We start from the raw sequence: 14,899 nt of genomic DNA on the forward strand, positions 1-14,899 counted from the left end.
TGATGCATAAGGCTTGAAGCTCAGAGATACATCTGGCAAAAGTAATGGCGACCAAAACAAGGTTTTCCATGACAAATATTTGAGGTCGCATGAAGAAGCTGGTTCGAAAGGTGGCATTGTCAGAGCTTGTAGGACTAATGACAGGTCCCATGGTTGAATAGGTTCTCTAAAAGGGGGCTTCAGATGATTCACACCTTTTATGAAGGTCTTGCATAATTTGTGACATATAAGAAAGGAGTCTTGGACACCCTTATGGAAATTAGATATTGCAGCCAAATGAACTCTAATGGTAGAGGCCGATATACCCGATTGAAATAGATCAGCTAGATACTCTAGTACTATTGACACTGGTGCTGAAAAAGGATCTACTTGCTTTTCTTTCAGCCAGTAGGTAAATCTTTTCCACTTGCTTAGATAAGTAATTCTAGTGGAAGACTTATGAGATGCAATAAGAATGTCCCATACTGGTAAAGAAAGATCATTCTGCCTGGCAGTCAAGGGAACTGGAGGAGCCAAGCTGTGAGCTTCAGGCTGTCCAAGTTGGGATGAATCAGATTCTGCAGATGGGAGATCAACCCCGGGGTTGGATGGAGAATCCATGGTTGATCTACCAGGTGAGGCCAAAGGAAGGGGAACCAAATCTGACAAGGCCAATATGGTGCAACGAGGATCACCTTGCTCTTCAACCGACGGGCTTTCTTCAGAAACTGGGGAATGAGGGGCAGAGGTGGAAATGCATAAAAAAGACCCAAGGACCAGTCGTGGACTAGAGCATCCCTGAGTGACTGTCCCAGAGGGGAAATCATGGCAAAGTAGTTGCTGCATTTGTAGTTGGTCGGGGATGCAAAGAGGATGCAGCAAGGACGGCACCAGCAGTGGAAGATCTCCACCGCTATCAAGGGATTCAGGGCCCACTTGTGAGGTTGTAGAATGCACCTGCTGAGTCTGTCTGCTATCACATTGGAACTCCAGGTAATGTGCGTTGCTAGAAGAAAACGTTTGGTAGCCATCGCCCATTGCCATATCCTCATGGCCTCTCGACAAAGGGGGGAAGTTTTGGTTCCGCCCTGTTTGTTGATGTACCAGACCACCACCATGTTGTCTGATTGTATCGCAATAGTCCCAGATGGCAGCAGAGGATGGAATGCTTGCAACACCAGAAGCACCACCCTGAGCTCTAGAACATTTATATGCAGTTGGGCCTGCAATTCAGACCAAGTGCCTTGGGCTGTCTGACCCTGATATAGCCCCCCCACCCCATCAGGGAGGCATCCATGGTCACTGTAGCCTTGGGCTGCTGAGGGGAGAAGGTGCAAGACCATTGTGATGGGTTGTGGGTCATCCACCAATTTAAATCCTGTTTGCACCTGTGAGTTACTCGAATCTTGGCTGAAAGAGGATGCTGAAAAGGATACCATTGGGTGAGCAGTAGCCATTGTAGAAGCCTCATGTGAAACCTGGCCAGGGGGACAATGGTGATGGAGGCTGCCATGGAACCCAACAGCTGTAGGACAGAGTGAGCTGTGGATTTCTCCCTTGAAAGGATTGGTATCAGTTGTTGCTTTATCCTTAGAATTCTGTGCTCTGGAATAGATGCTCTGCAATTCTTTGTATCCAATATGACTGCTATGAATTCTGTGGACTGAGATGGGGTGAGACTGGATTTTTGCCAGTTTATGGTTATACCTAGCCTTTCTGCAGCAAGGAGAGAGTATGCCAGGGCTTTTTCCAATAGATGTCTGGTGGGAGCAGAGATGAGCCAGTCGTCTAAGTATGGAAACACCTGGAATCCTTGTAGTCGCAAGTGAGCTGTGATGACTGCCATGCACTTTGTGAACACTATGGGGGCTGTAGAGAGTCTGAAGGGCAGTACTCTGAACTGGTAGTGAGTGGCTCCTGCACGGAATTGCAGAAATCTTCTTGATGGCCTGTCCACCTTTATGTGGTAGTACGCATCTTGAAGATCTATCGAGCACATCCAATCGTCTTTTTCCAAAAGCGGGAGGATAGACTGTATTGTGACCATCCTGAAATTTTGTACTCTTGCAAACTTGTTCAGTACACTGAGATCCAAAATTGGTCTCCAGTCCCTGGTTTCCTTTGGCACCAGAAATAGTCATGAGTAGAATCCAGATCCTATCTGGTCTGGAGGGACTATTTGGATGAGTCTTTTTCTTAGCAGCTTTGCTATCTCTAGAGCTCCTTCTTCCCTTTGACTGGGTGGAACGTCCAGTAAGTTTGTTGGTGGGGGCAGGACAAAGATCGAAGGGAATATGGTAACCTCTGGTTATTATCTTTTGTACCCAAGAGTCAGTGGTGATGGTTAGCCAGGCAGAAGGGTACAAGGAGAAACGACCCCCAACCACCTCCAGAGGAAAGGAGTTGAGCCACTCTTCAGGATTGCTAGTAGGATTGACCAGGAAAAAAGTCCCTTGAACCCTGGTTACATCGACCCCCTCTGCCCCAAAAAAGGCATCTTTGCTGTGAGTTCCCCCCCCTGCCTCTAGGGGAAAACTCGACCTGTGTGTCACGGAAAGGACCCTGAGACTTTTTGCATCATATCTTTCCACTCTTCTGGTTTCTGGAGAAAGCACGTTGAGGGGAAGAATAATGGACACCCATGGCAGAAAGGGTCTTACTGTCCTGTTCACATCTGGCCAGTGTGCTTTTAACTTTGGGTCCAAACAATGAAGAGGCTTTGATGGGAGCATTGAGAAAGGAAGCCTTGAAGGGTTCCGTGAAATTAGATAAGCACATCCAGGCGTGTCTTCTCAAAACAACGCCTGAACTCGCCGCTCTAGCTGCTCCTTCTGATGCGTGAGATATCAGGTGCATGGAGGAGTTTGATATCGATTCAATGGTAGCCAGCTGAGAGGCCCCTTTGTCATGGACCTCATCAGACACGGCATCAGCCAAAGTTTCAGAGAGCTCAGATACTAAATCCCTATGAACCCTGGTAAAGTGTGCCATATAATTCAGGGATCTGATTGCAAAGGTCACTGATGCAAAAGTACACTTCCCTATTCTGTCCAGAGCCCGTGACTCTTTTTTGGGCAGATCGACAGTCTGGCTTTCTTCTTCCACCAGGTCTTTCTTGGTTGCGGCCGCCACCACCAGAGCATCTACAGGAAGACCTTTGGACCAATGGGGGTCAGTAGCAGGAGAGGACAAAATTTTATCTGGCCTCTGGGGAATGGCCTCAATGATGTCAGGAGCCTTCCATGCATGCTGCACAATGAGCCGGACCAGTTCATCGGCAGGTGAATTAACCCAGGAGGTAGGGGGCCGGGCGTGAAAGGCCTGCAGGAACACAGACTGTTCAGAGGTCGGGTTAGAGGGCTGCCAGTCACCTCTCTGTAAAAGGATTTTGAGGATATCACCAAAGGATACCTCAAAGGGTGAGCGAGGGGACCCTTCCCCATCATCAAAGTCTGTGTCTTCAGTAAGGGACTCTGTGGAGTCCATGTGCTTCCTCTTGCATGAACTTTTTTGATGAACTGCCTCAGAGGGAGAAGCTGGGGAAGACAATGCAAAAGGGGTTTCCTGTGGGAGTACATCCTAAGGCCCTTGCACCCAGTGTCCGCTAGGAGCGACTTGTGTACATTGCGGTCCAGAGGAGGGTGGGGAGATTGACAGCACAGTATCGCCAGCAGACGCCAAAGCCTTCTCCATTAGTTGGAAGGCCAGTCCACCTGAAGAGGGGTGAGTGTCCAGGACAAGGGTCACCCCTCCCCTAAGTGGCTCAGCCTGCCGAATCGGAGTCCCTGGATGGCTGTGAAACACCAAATTACATAAGCCACAGCTGACATCCTGGGTTGTAGCAAAACTCTCCTGCCACGAAGGCAACTGCGGTTCCTTAATGAGGTCCATAAAGGGAACCATAGAGGGGGAAGACTGTGCTATATCAAGGGGCTTCAAAGGCAATGAAGGAGGAGAATAAGTAGGGGTCTTTGCTAAAGGGTGATCACCTCTCAAGGAAGGATAGGTCCTGGGGGGTGGGATACCTCTGGCCAAAAGCACTTGATCCACAAGACGCAACACGTCATGTTCAGAGAGGCTTCTAGTGGATTTCACGGACACAGCTGAGGGAGAGTCAGGTCTATCCACAGATGGAACAAGCTCAGTGCCCACCTCACCAGTCTGCACTGAAAACAACGGGGCCATAAGAGACTGAACTACAGGTGTCTGCACCGAGGAAATCATCGGTGCCGAAGTCATGGTCTGCACCATCAATAAGGTGGGTGCCGAAGTGGTTGTCGCTGCCAAGGCTGGGACTGAAAAAATCGGTGTCAATAACTGAGTGTCGGTTCCGGGCAAGGTGTCAGAGCTGATGTGGTTACAGTCTGTACCGACTGGGTAGTTGGTGCTGGTAGGGAGGCCTGAACCGAGGAGCCCCTCGGTACCGATACAGTAAAGGGCATGCTGGTTGGTGCCAAAATCACAGATAGTGCTGATGGCCTCGGTGCCAAAGGTCTAGGCACCAAAAGCACTGGAGCCGAAAGAGTCAGATCCAAAGTAGAAAGCTTAGCCTTCTTGGGTCTCGGTTGGTGGGAGTCCCCAGCCGGGGACGAAGGAAGAGATTTGGCCTTTGAATGATCATCAGTCTTTTTCTTATGGGATCTTGGAGGGGTTGAAGCCTCTAACCCAGAAATAGCCTCTGAAAAAGGAGATTTGAGTAGCTCCTTCAGTAACAATTTATTTTTCCTCTCAATCAATGTCTTGTTAGAGAAGTTCTTACAAATTCCACAGGGCGGATCAACTGATAAATGAGGCACACCCAAGCAATAGACACACAGAGAATGTGCATCTGAAGTAGGTAATTTATGGCCACAATCTGAACATCTCTTAAATCCTAGGCTACCTTTTTTATCTGCCATGATAGGAAAGAAGGAAATCAGAAAGAATACCAGCAATGGTACAAGAAATACCCGAAGGTAATGAAGTAAAGTGGTTTACCAACGATGGTATAGAAGAAGATACCTCGAGGTAAAAAAGGGATAGTCACTAAATGTGATAAGGTAAGAGAAAACAATTTAGAAACTTTTCAGAAAGAAAAAGTTGTTTTAGACTAGTATGACAACAAAATATTATACTTAGCTCAAGAGAAGTAGCTTGACACGACCGAATGGCTACACGACAAACAAAATCTGGGGTAACAGGGAGAGGGGAATTCTGGGTAAGAGTTTTAGCTCGAGAGTTTGTAGCTGACACGAGCTTGGAAGATGGCCAGCTCGGTTCTGCCCATACGTAAGGAATGAAAGAGGATTAACAATATCAGATTAATTTTTTTTGACATCGAAGACCTCAAAACTCTATGTAAATATGAAACTTATTCTACAGTTATTACCTAATTCGTTACATGTTCTTACATCACCATTATTCATTGGTATAGTATCCCTTGTGGGAGTTTCTTCCATCAATATCATAGAGTGTATATCTCTGTAGCTCAAAATAGGTTTGTATACACCTACTGCCCTTTTATTACTAACTTCTGTAATCAATTCACAAATTAGTGGCTCAGGATACCCTCTCCCTAAAAACATCTGCATGAGGCGATCACATTCTTTTAGAAAGTCATTATCTGTAGTGACCATCCTAGCCGCCCGGACTAATTGACCTTTAATGGCTGACCTTTTTTGACTGAATGGGTGAGAGCTGGTGAAATGTAAAAATGAATTGGAAGAAGTTTCTTTACGATAAACAGTTGCCATGTAACAATCAGAAATAATGTCTTTCCTTAACAGTACATCCAAGTAAGTTATAGTGTCTTGACCAAAGTTGAATGTGAATTTCAAATATTCACAGCTTTTATTAAATTCTTCCAATGACATCCTAGCTATATCTTCATCGCCCTTCAGGATGATAAAAATATCATTTATATATAGAAATATAATTTGTGAATTGATTACAGAAGTTAATAATAAAAGGGCAGTAGGTGTATATAAACCTATTTTGAGCTATAGAGATATACACTCTATGATATTGATGGAAGAAACTCCAAGTGATGCTATACCAATGAATAATGGTGACGTAAGAACTTCATGTAATGAATTCAGTAATAACTGTAGAATAAGTTTCATATTTGCATATAGTTTTGAGGCCTTCGATGTCAAAAAAATTATTCTCAAAAATTGGAATTTATTATTAAACGACAATCACATTGCTAATAAAATAGGTGAAAAAATGACCTTTGTATTCAGAAGAGGTAGCAATTTAAAAAACTTAATGGAGACATCTAAACTAAGTTTTACTAGAACCTCAGGGATGTTCAAGTGTGAATCTTGTAATTACTGTGGACATACAGCTACAGGGCAGAAATTTACCATTAGAAATACAACATATTATACTAAGAAGAGGTTCAATTGTAATACAAAAATGGTGGTGTACTTAGCCTATTGTGACTTCTGTCCAGTTTTTTACATTGGAAAAACGGACAGAAAGTTTAAAGAAAGAATATATGAACATATTTATAATATAAGGAAAAATAAAACAGAAAATGCATTGGCTAGACACATCAATAACTTTCCAGCACATAGATTCAAATTTAGAATAATTGACCAAATCACCCAAGACATAAGAGGTGGACCTACTTCATTATTATTGGAACAGATAGAACTACTTTGGCAACTCCGAGTTGACGCCCACCACCCCCCAGGGTTAAATGAGACTTGTTCTATTTTATCTTCCTTAAAATTAAAAAGTTTGATTAGATAATTTTAAGTCCCAAAGAGAATTGGTTAGGAAAACATAATTTTTAATGGGTTTTATTGTCTCAGTGTTTTATTATAACTAACAGTATTTTATTATCTCTTTATTATTACTTAAATTAGTCCAGGCAAACAAAATTATGATGGCATTAGTTTTGATAATATACTTGCAGTAATGTAATTTAATGGTTGAAGGTGTTTATATACATCATAGTTTAGTTTTTCATGATCTATAACCAAATGTCTTAGATTATATTTGATTTTGCACTAGGTCACTTTAAGTGCGTTTTTGTCCCTTTTAAAAGTATTTAGTACTCATTCGAAGTAGTTTAATCAAATGTTTTAAAACATATGTTTTTGATTACCACAGGCTACAATCATATGTGTTAGAATGTACTAGATTTTGCATTAAGTAACTGCAGGATCATGGTTTTTAAAATGTTTCTCAAAAAGTTTTTAAAAAAAAGTTATAAAGTTAAATAGTTAAAATGTTAATTATAAATAGTTATTGACTTGTTAATTATTGTATTTAATATGTTAATGTTTTTGTCACATGACTGTTCATTAGAGTTCTTAAGCATAGGGTTTAAGACTAATTGTTTATCTGAAGAAGTCGAGTCAGTGTACTCGACGAAAAGCGCTTCATTAAACTTCATTCTTTATTTTTTACTCTCCTGGTCCTTGAGTGCTCCAGTTGCTTTGGATTTGTATTGTATTTGTTTTTATTTTCCATTTTGCACCAGTATAATCTGTTTATACTTGAGGTCCACCAGGGTGGCTTGTTTTTTTGGGAGGACCTGGTTTTGATCTGGTCAGGTACAGCCAAGTCTATGAAGTTGCATACATGTTTATACAAGCCATCTGAGTACACCCCTGCATAGGAGTCATTGTTGTCTGTGAATGCAGGGGGGGGGGATAAAACATTTTATACCACTGCTTAGTAGTCTGTAGAGTTTGCTTTGGAAAAGTGTTTTTAGTTTCTGTAGGGGGTGTCAGGTCCAATAGTTACTTTGAATGAGACATACAGGCCATCTGGGTACACTCCTGCATAGGAGTCATTGTTGTCTGTGAATGGGGGGGGGATAAATCATTTTATACCACCGCTTAGTAGTCTGTAGAGTATGCTTTGGAAAAGTTTTTTTTTTGTTTTTAGTTTCTGTGGGGGGGTGTCAGGTCCAATAGTTACTTTGAATGAGACAGTTTTATTGTCTGACCTTACCAGGGAAGGCATCACATGGGGGGAGTGCACTGACTCCCCATGTTGCTGAGTTTTGTGTCTAGAACATTTGAGCCCCTTGTGGGGGTGTGGACTATCTGTTCAGAGCATTTGCATTGACATATCCGGGAACCTCTGGGCAAGCATGTTTGTGTTTGTGTATGTCACCTAGTTGATGGAAGGATGGTTGAAATCACCCATGACTAAGGTATTGGACTGTATGGTGAGTGATTCCAGTAAGTCTAGGTAGGTGGTGCACTTTTACTGGTTCTTGGGGGGGATCTATAGTTGGCAATGATGTGGTAGGGTATTATTTCTATAGTTAATTAGATATGGAGTAGTTTGTGAGAGTCATACTGTTTGACCATTCTCAAGGTGTACTTGGCTTTAATGAAGATGGATACACCTCCACCTTTGGTTCTTTCACGCTCATTTTGAGGTCTGAACATGTGGAAGGCATTGTTGCTTTGCACGGCCGAGGTGCTCTCTGTGGCCTTGAAGTATGTCTTAGTGACTGCACAAACGTTAGCATCTTCCAAGGTGAGGAGTGCTTCCAGGGAGTGCAGTTTCAAGTTTACACTACTAGCATTAGGCAGCAGAACCCTGAGTTTGCCTCGAGTGGATTTTGTTATGTCACAAATTTTGTTGTTTTAACATTGCCTAAAAAGCCAGTATGGGGAAGGCAAGTGCCTTTGTCACTTTCCAAAAGTAATGCGGCCTGTCAACCTTGTCGTCCCAGGCTGATAGATACTGAGTCCCCCTGCAATGACACCAGAAGCTGAGCCAATTGTTGAAGTCAATCATTTTTTGTTTATATTGTGGCAACATCCTTGGTGAAGATAGAATACTGCTTAGGGCTAGGGTCATACCTGCCTGGGACACATAATCTGAGAGTTCAGTCAAGTCTCTATTCATATAGTCCAGAGAGGTATGTCTCAAGTCATTCACCACAACATGAACAATGACAGAGTCATAAGAGTACTTGTAGTTGAGTGGCCTGAATGCATGTGTGATTTGATGGATCCTGGCACCTTATAGGCAGCTGACCATGACCTTCTCCTTGTTCAGCCTGGTTAGGGGAACATCTGTGTGTCTCACTATGGAATTGCCTCTAACTAGGACATAAAGTTTAGAGGTGTTTTGCCTTAGGGGCTTATTTGCTGAAACACAGGTATATGTTTTATTATGTGTAGTGGTTTCTATTTGCATAGCAGTGTGTGCATGCTGTTTACTTTTGGGAGGTCTCTGATATTTTGTTAGGCTTCTAGTGAGTGCCTCCACTTATGTGGGTCTATATGTCATGTCTTTGTTTTGTGTGAAAGGTGAAGAGTGTGTACTGACAACCTGTTTGGTATCTAATTTGTTGTTACATGAGAGAAGTGATTCCAATTTCATAGTGTACTCATATCTCTCACATAGGGTATTTGTTTGTTGTAGGGGTAAATGGTTGTCAGTATACATGAGACAATTACTACATTGCTTCAGTATTCCCATGTCAATCAGACTGGGTGGAGAAATGACGGAGAACTGCCTATCTATTACAGAAGGTTTTTACCATATGAGCTAATAAGGAATGGAGTGGGCTAGTTTGACCAGTGTTTGTGCTAGAACTAACAAGGGCTGCTTAATTGAAGGCTATGGATAATAGGTGTGGCAGCTCTGCTCAGTGCACAACTGAGTTGCCTGTAGTGCAGCAGGGAAGCTTGGGGGTTCCACTGACAGATGTCTAGGGAAAAATTGTGTTTCAAGGTGTTTACATCCATACTGGGCACCGCCAACCCCTGTTGAGTGGTGCACAGCAACAAGCAAATGCAAGGCTTAAAAACTTTTTAGCTAAACTACTAAAAGGAAACCACATAGTGAATCTTCCTCCAGCAATCCCTAGCTCAGACAAGGCTGGATCTACAGTCTTCTTCCAGAAGGATGCAGGGGAGCCTCCTCTTAATGTAAGATGGCTGGTTTAGTGCACAAGTATAACAAAAAACAGGTTACATCCAGCTAACTATGTTATCTAGGCTAATAATAGTGTTGAAAACAAAGTGCAGAAAATAATTCAGTCACAACAGTAAAAATGCAGAAATAATGCCGTAATCAGACACAATGCAGTTTAAAAAGTTCAATGGAAACACAAAGTATACTTATTTTCTTGATTTTTGTCTTGGATGCCTTGGATTAAATCAGAATCACAAAAAAAAAAATTAGATGATCCTTTAACCTTCAAGGGCTGTTTTGCATGTTTGCACACAAAGGTACACATTTTAAAGGGATAGTTCCTTTGGTACTTGCAACATTAGAATGTAATAATTTTTTGTGACATCTTCTGGAAGGGATTGAAGCCTAAGTCAGTGATACCTTCTAATAACTGACCATGAGTCACCCAAGATAAAGCATCAGCATCAGAGCCGGAGCCAGCACTAGATAACTTTGGCAGTTGCCTAGGGCCCATGTTGTCAAGGGGGCTCATGTTGGCTTCGGGGGGGGCTGATAATTAAATTGTCTGTAAGGTCTGAAGACATCTATAAAATTGGAAGGGTCTTAGGACCTTGCAGGAATCTTTCTGAAAGCAATCCCCAGAAACCTTAGTACTAGGATAATGTCATGCCTTCACTTAAACATGATTTAATAGCCAAAGTCAGCACTGAGGGAGATTTCAAAGCTAAGCAACAGAGGTGAGAAATAACAACAGACTAGGGGATTTGATAGCCAACTGGCATGAACTGAAGCCAAAACAAGCCCAGTGAAACAATGAGTACAGCGTGTGTGTGTGTGTGTGTGTGTGTGTGTGTGTGTGTGTGTGTGTGTCTGTGTGTGTGTGTGTAGTTAAGTGACTTTGCTCAGAGGCAAATCCTCCTGAGATCTGATAATTGGCAAGTCAGTGCCTTAAACCACCACACCAGCCATCAGGTCTCCTTTATTCCACTTTTTGTTTGTTTCTATAAATACCTGAGGATTACAGTCTATCAATGTCGATCAGAATTTCATAGTTATGAATTTCAGTCTCAGTGGCGCAACAGGTAGCCTACTTGCCTTTGGAGTGGAAGATTGTGGTTTTCTTCCCACATCCGGTAGATCAGTTAGTGACACTTCTGTGCAGTATGGGGGAGGGTGTTACTATCCTGAGTGTCCTCCTTTAGATGAGATGCCTACTAACTATGAACCTGTTGTCTGTTTGCTAGCCATTCTCTATTGCATATCACCAGCACTCTTTTTTTAAATGACATAGGCAATTATATTCTTCAAGGGCAGCAGGCACTGAATTTGCAGATGAAACACTGAAATGTAAAGTCACAGTTCTCTTTAATGTGGAATTGTGGAATTATTCAGATGACTTTTACTCCAGCAGAGATTGTGCATATTGACTGTTGTTGGTGAGTTATAATGACAGCAGTTTGACAGGTCTTTTATGGTTGAAATGTTGTGGAATGTGTAGCCATGACATTATTTGTCCCTATGTTTTGTTTCATTGCTTACTGGAAAAATGTTAAAAATTTCAAATTTAGAATGCACTCTAACAAGTTCAGATGTATTAAACAAAGAATATAATTTATTACAATCAAGAAGGTGAATCAAAAACCCATGCATTTATGTATGGTCCTAAAAATGTGTGCAAGGGGTCCAAGGTTTGAAACAGCCCAAAGGTACATTTAATCCACCATTGGCTAGATGCATTTTCAGTGAATGCGGGTTTCAATGCAGTTTCCATGAATGTAAGTTTCAAGGGCAGAGGAGTTTACTATGGCTCATGCTAAGCTTGTTTTTCATCGTTTTTTCTGTGTGACATTTGTACTCATTGTTTTAGTTTGCCAGTTGGGATATTTTGCAGACATCCTAATGGTTAGGGATATCAGCTGGGTATGACAACCCTGTGTTTCCAAATGTTAGTTAAACTTTCCCCTTCTGCTGTGCTGATGATGCTGTAAGAAGGCAGAAATATGCATGCCCACAGCTAGTGGGGTTAGGCTGTAGTGGCCTGAAACTGTCCATAAATAGACTTAAAAGAATAAAAGTCATGGACATTCAGAATTGCCATTTAGCTGAAATAACTGATGTCCTTAAAGGGTCATTTGCATATATCTCATCTCTTCTGAAAAGGAATACATTGAAATCTCAATAAGCAGCATTTAGGAATTCACAGTAAGTACAAATGAATCATAAGAGAAATGAAAGGAGTGTGACAAAACATATTGTACACAGAGCATGTCCTGTAATATTGTTAACAGATGGTGGGTGACAAATTAACCAGATACACCAAACACTTCTTGATCAACCTCACAATCTGATCTGTTTTCTGGCATATTATTACACTTAACGTTTTAATTATTGCTTTATGCAAATCATGCCTGTGGGGATGTATAATACACACCTGCCATTGCTATCAATGGACATAAGACGGGACTTGTGAAATACTGCTCCAAACTGAAATGTTGCTTAACTCCTATGTCTGTTTGATGTTTAATTTGTGTTACATTCTTTGTAATGTAAGTAATACTTCTGAAGTACATTTCCTGATTTAATTTTAGCCTGCTAGGTAGTAGATTTTCATTCAAAGAACTGTTGGAAGTAGTTTTATTTCAAAGTTCATCTTCACCTCTATAGATCTCATTGGAGAAAAGGAAAAAACACTGAAAAGTAGGAACATCAAGTTATTAAAATGCAAGTAAATAAAATCACCTGTCGGTACATGTCAACAGTGAGTTCAAATACACACACCTGTCTTCTCTTCTAGTGTTTATTCAGTGCTGCCTTCTGCACTAGTTGTTGGAATATTTAAATAGTAAAAATACATATTGAAAAGAGAGTGTTTTCCAGTGCAAAATAAATCAGCAAAAGAAATTACATTTATATTACCACTTACAAACTTGTCTACAATTTCTTTTGTCCTGACAGGTCTTGCAGTGCTCACTGGTGTGGTTATCTATACAGTTCATGTTGCCGAAATCCAGAAAAATCCTAATGGTCATTTTGGACACTGCTTCTACCTGGCATGGGTGGCATTTCCCCTTACCATGGTCAGCGGGATCATGTATATCCACCTTCGCAAACTAGAATGATTACACGTCCATCTATATTCATGAGTCTACTGTGTATTTGTCTGATAAAATGTATATAGTGTACAGCTGTGTTATTCCAGTTAAGTAAGAAACTTGTTTTTTTATTAGAAAGATCTGATTATTTTGTTTAAACAGATGTAAATAATAGAGTAATATGTGTATCTTAAATATCTATATGTCTGTCTATACATGCAGTTAGTTTTTATGACCTTTTGACTATGACACTGGTGTATTAAATAGTATCTGGTTAATACTAATTCCATTTAAACACAAACATATGAAGCCCTGTTCTTAATGTAATTTTGCATTCTCTATTACCTCACCCTGTGTATATGTTTGACTTTTTGTGTGTTAAACAGTGGATACCCCTTTTAAGATGCTGTTTGAGAATATATTGTGTTTATATAGGTGGCAAAAGGTTAGAGCTACCTTGATGTTTCTCAGCAGCAGCAAAACTGCATACTACAGTATATAAATTATTTAGAATACAAAAGGCTAAAAATAAAAATGTAGTAAAATGAAACGTGAAAAATGATACATTTTCTAAGTTGGCATGAAACAGTTGTAGCAAGACACCAAAGGATGAGTGTTGAAATTATTTTATATTCTCAATTTTCAGTTATTTTAACTATACAATTGTTTTCCATGTAGGACTAAAGAGTAAAGTTCACGGTCGATCCAGCTGTTCACAATTGTGCCAGCAATGACCACAATACCCAACTAACCATGTATTATACCATTTCTGATAACATATTAGGGGTCTATATTAGATCACCGAACGTTTAGGTAAGCGAACGGTGATTAATTGACCCCATGTAAGCAAAAGCTTACAAAATAGAACAGTGATTTTTTTTCCAAGGGAAAAAAAATCGCTGCTCCAAAAAAAAAAAGCACATTAAAACATGAGAATAAATGGGGGGCTTCCCCCCCACACACCCCACCCCCCCTACTTATATATACCAACTCTGAGACCGCACTACAGTGCCAAAAATGGCAAAGTACCAAAGTGGCCAAGTGAATTCTTTCCCAGGGAAATAATTCGTTTACATGCTGCTTCAATATTTTGCAGTGTCGGTTTTGTCAGTTCGATCAAGATGCATTCGAAAACATGCGTCTTCGGTCTGCTGATAGGAAACCCATATTAGTCATGTTTGCTATTTTTAATTACTGATTAAAATGTGTAGAAATTAATAGAAATAAAAGAGATTTACACCATATTCATGTTTTAATTTTCTAAAAGGTTTTACAATTTGTAAATAAATTTGATCATTTAGTGCCTTTTGTTAGTATTTAGGCTCATAGGTAATTATTAAGTCCTAGATAGAGTATTGCCTGTGCAGCAGTTTGTCTTGGTTATGTTCACATCTTTTTTGTTTCATTTTTCTTTAATAAATCTTAGCTTTGTATGTTAAATCAAATAGACTAAATATAGCGTCTTCAAATGGTTTGGCGGTATATGGAAGAAGAGGAAGAAGAAGAGAGAAGATGGAGAAAGTAAATGCGTCATTTCTCGGTGATGCTTTTCTTTTGCTGTTCTTGGAACACATGCACTGAACTTGATATATATTGCATTGCTGCATACTCAGTTATTTTTCATCTTCAGGTTCATAAGTTCTTACTCTTACCCACCCAATGCACCCCCTGTTTCTGGGATACACCATCCTTACCTATCTGTCTGGATGGCTTTCACTGAGGATATATGGAGAAGTTTACTTAATGCGGGACATTACTAATCTCCCACTAGTATTGGGTGATGCAGCTGAGGTTCCCAGTGGTCTCCTTTGGCTCTATGCTTAGTAAGAACCTATGAATCTACTAAGTCTACACCCAAGGAGACCATCAAGAAGCTCAGTCACATCACCCAGTACTGACAGGACACTAATAATGTCCAGGATAATCCAAAAGGTGCATAACGTTGCCTAAAG

At 40.9% G+C, this 14,899-nt stretch overlaps 1 protein-coding gene across 2 annotated transcripts in view; it reads left to right on the plus strand.

Moving 5' to 3' along the window:
• Positions 1 to 13,497, plus strand: part of EMP3 (epithelial membrane protein 3) — a 228,941-nt gene extending 215,444 nt beyond the window's left edge. For both annotated transcript variants that reach the window (XM_044080539.1, XM_044080544.1), the window contains exon 5: positions 12,811 to 13,497. In XM_044080539.1, coding sequence (XP_043936474.1) covers positions 12,811 to 12,974 — 164 coding nt within the window. In that variant the 3' untranslated portion in view covers positions 12,975 to 13,497. The remainder of the gene's footprint in view (positions 1 to 12,810) is intronic.
• The last annotated feature ends 1,402 nt before the right edge of the window (positions 13,498 to 14,899 follow it).

The sequence above is a fragment of the Protopterus annectens genome, chromosome 1.part1, assembly GCF_019279795.1.
Source record: "Protopterus annectens isolate FY-2018-M chromosome 1.part1, PAN1.0, whole genome shotgun sequence".
Lineage (NCBI taxonomy): Eukaryota > Metazoa > Chordata > Ceratodontiformes > Protopteridae > Protopterus > Protopterus annectens.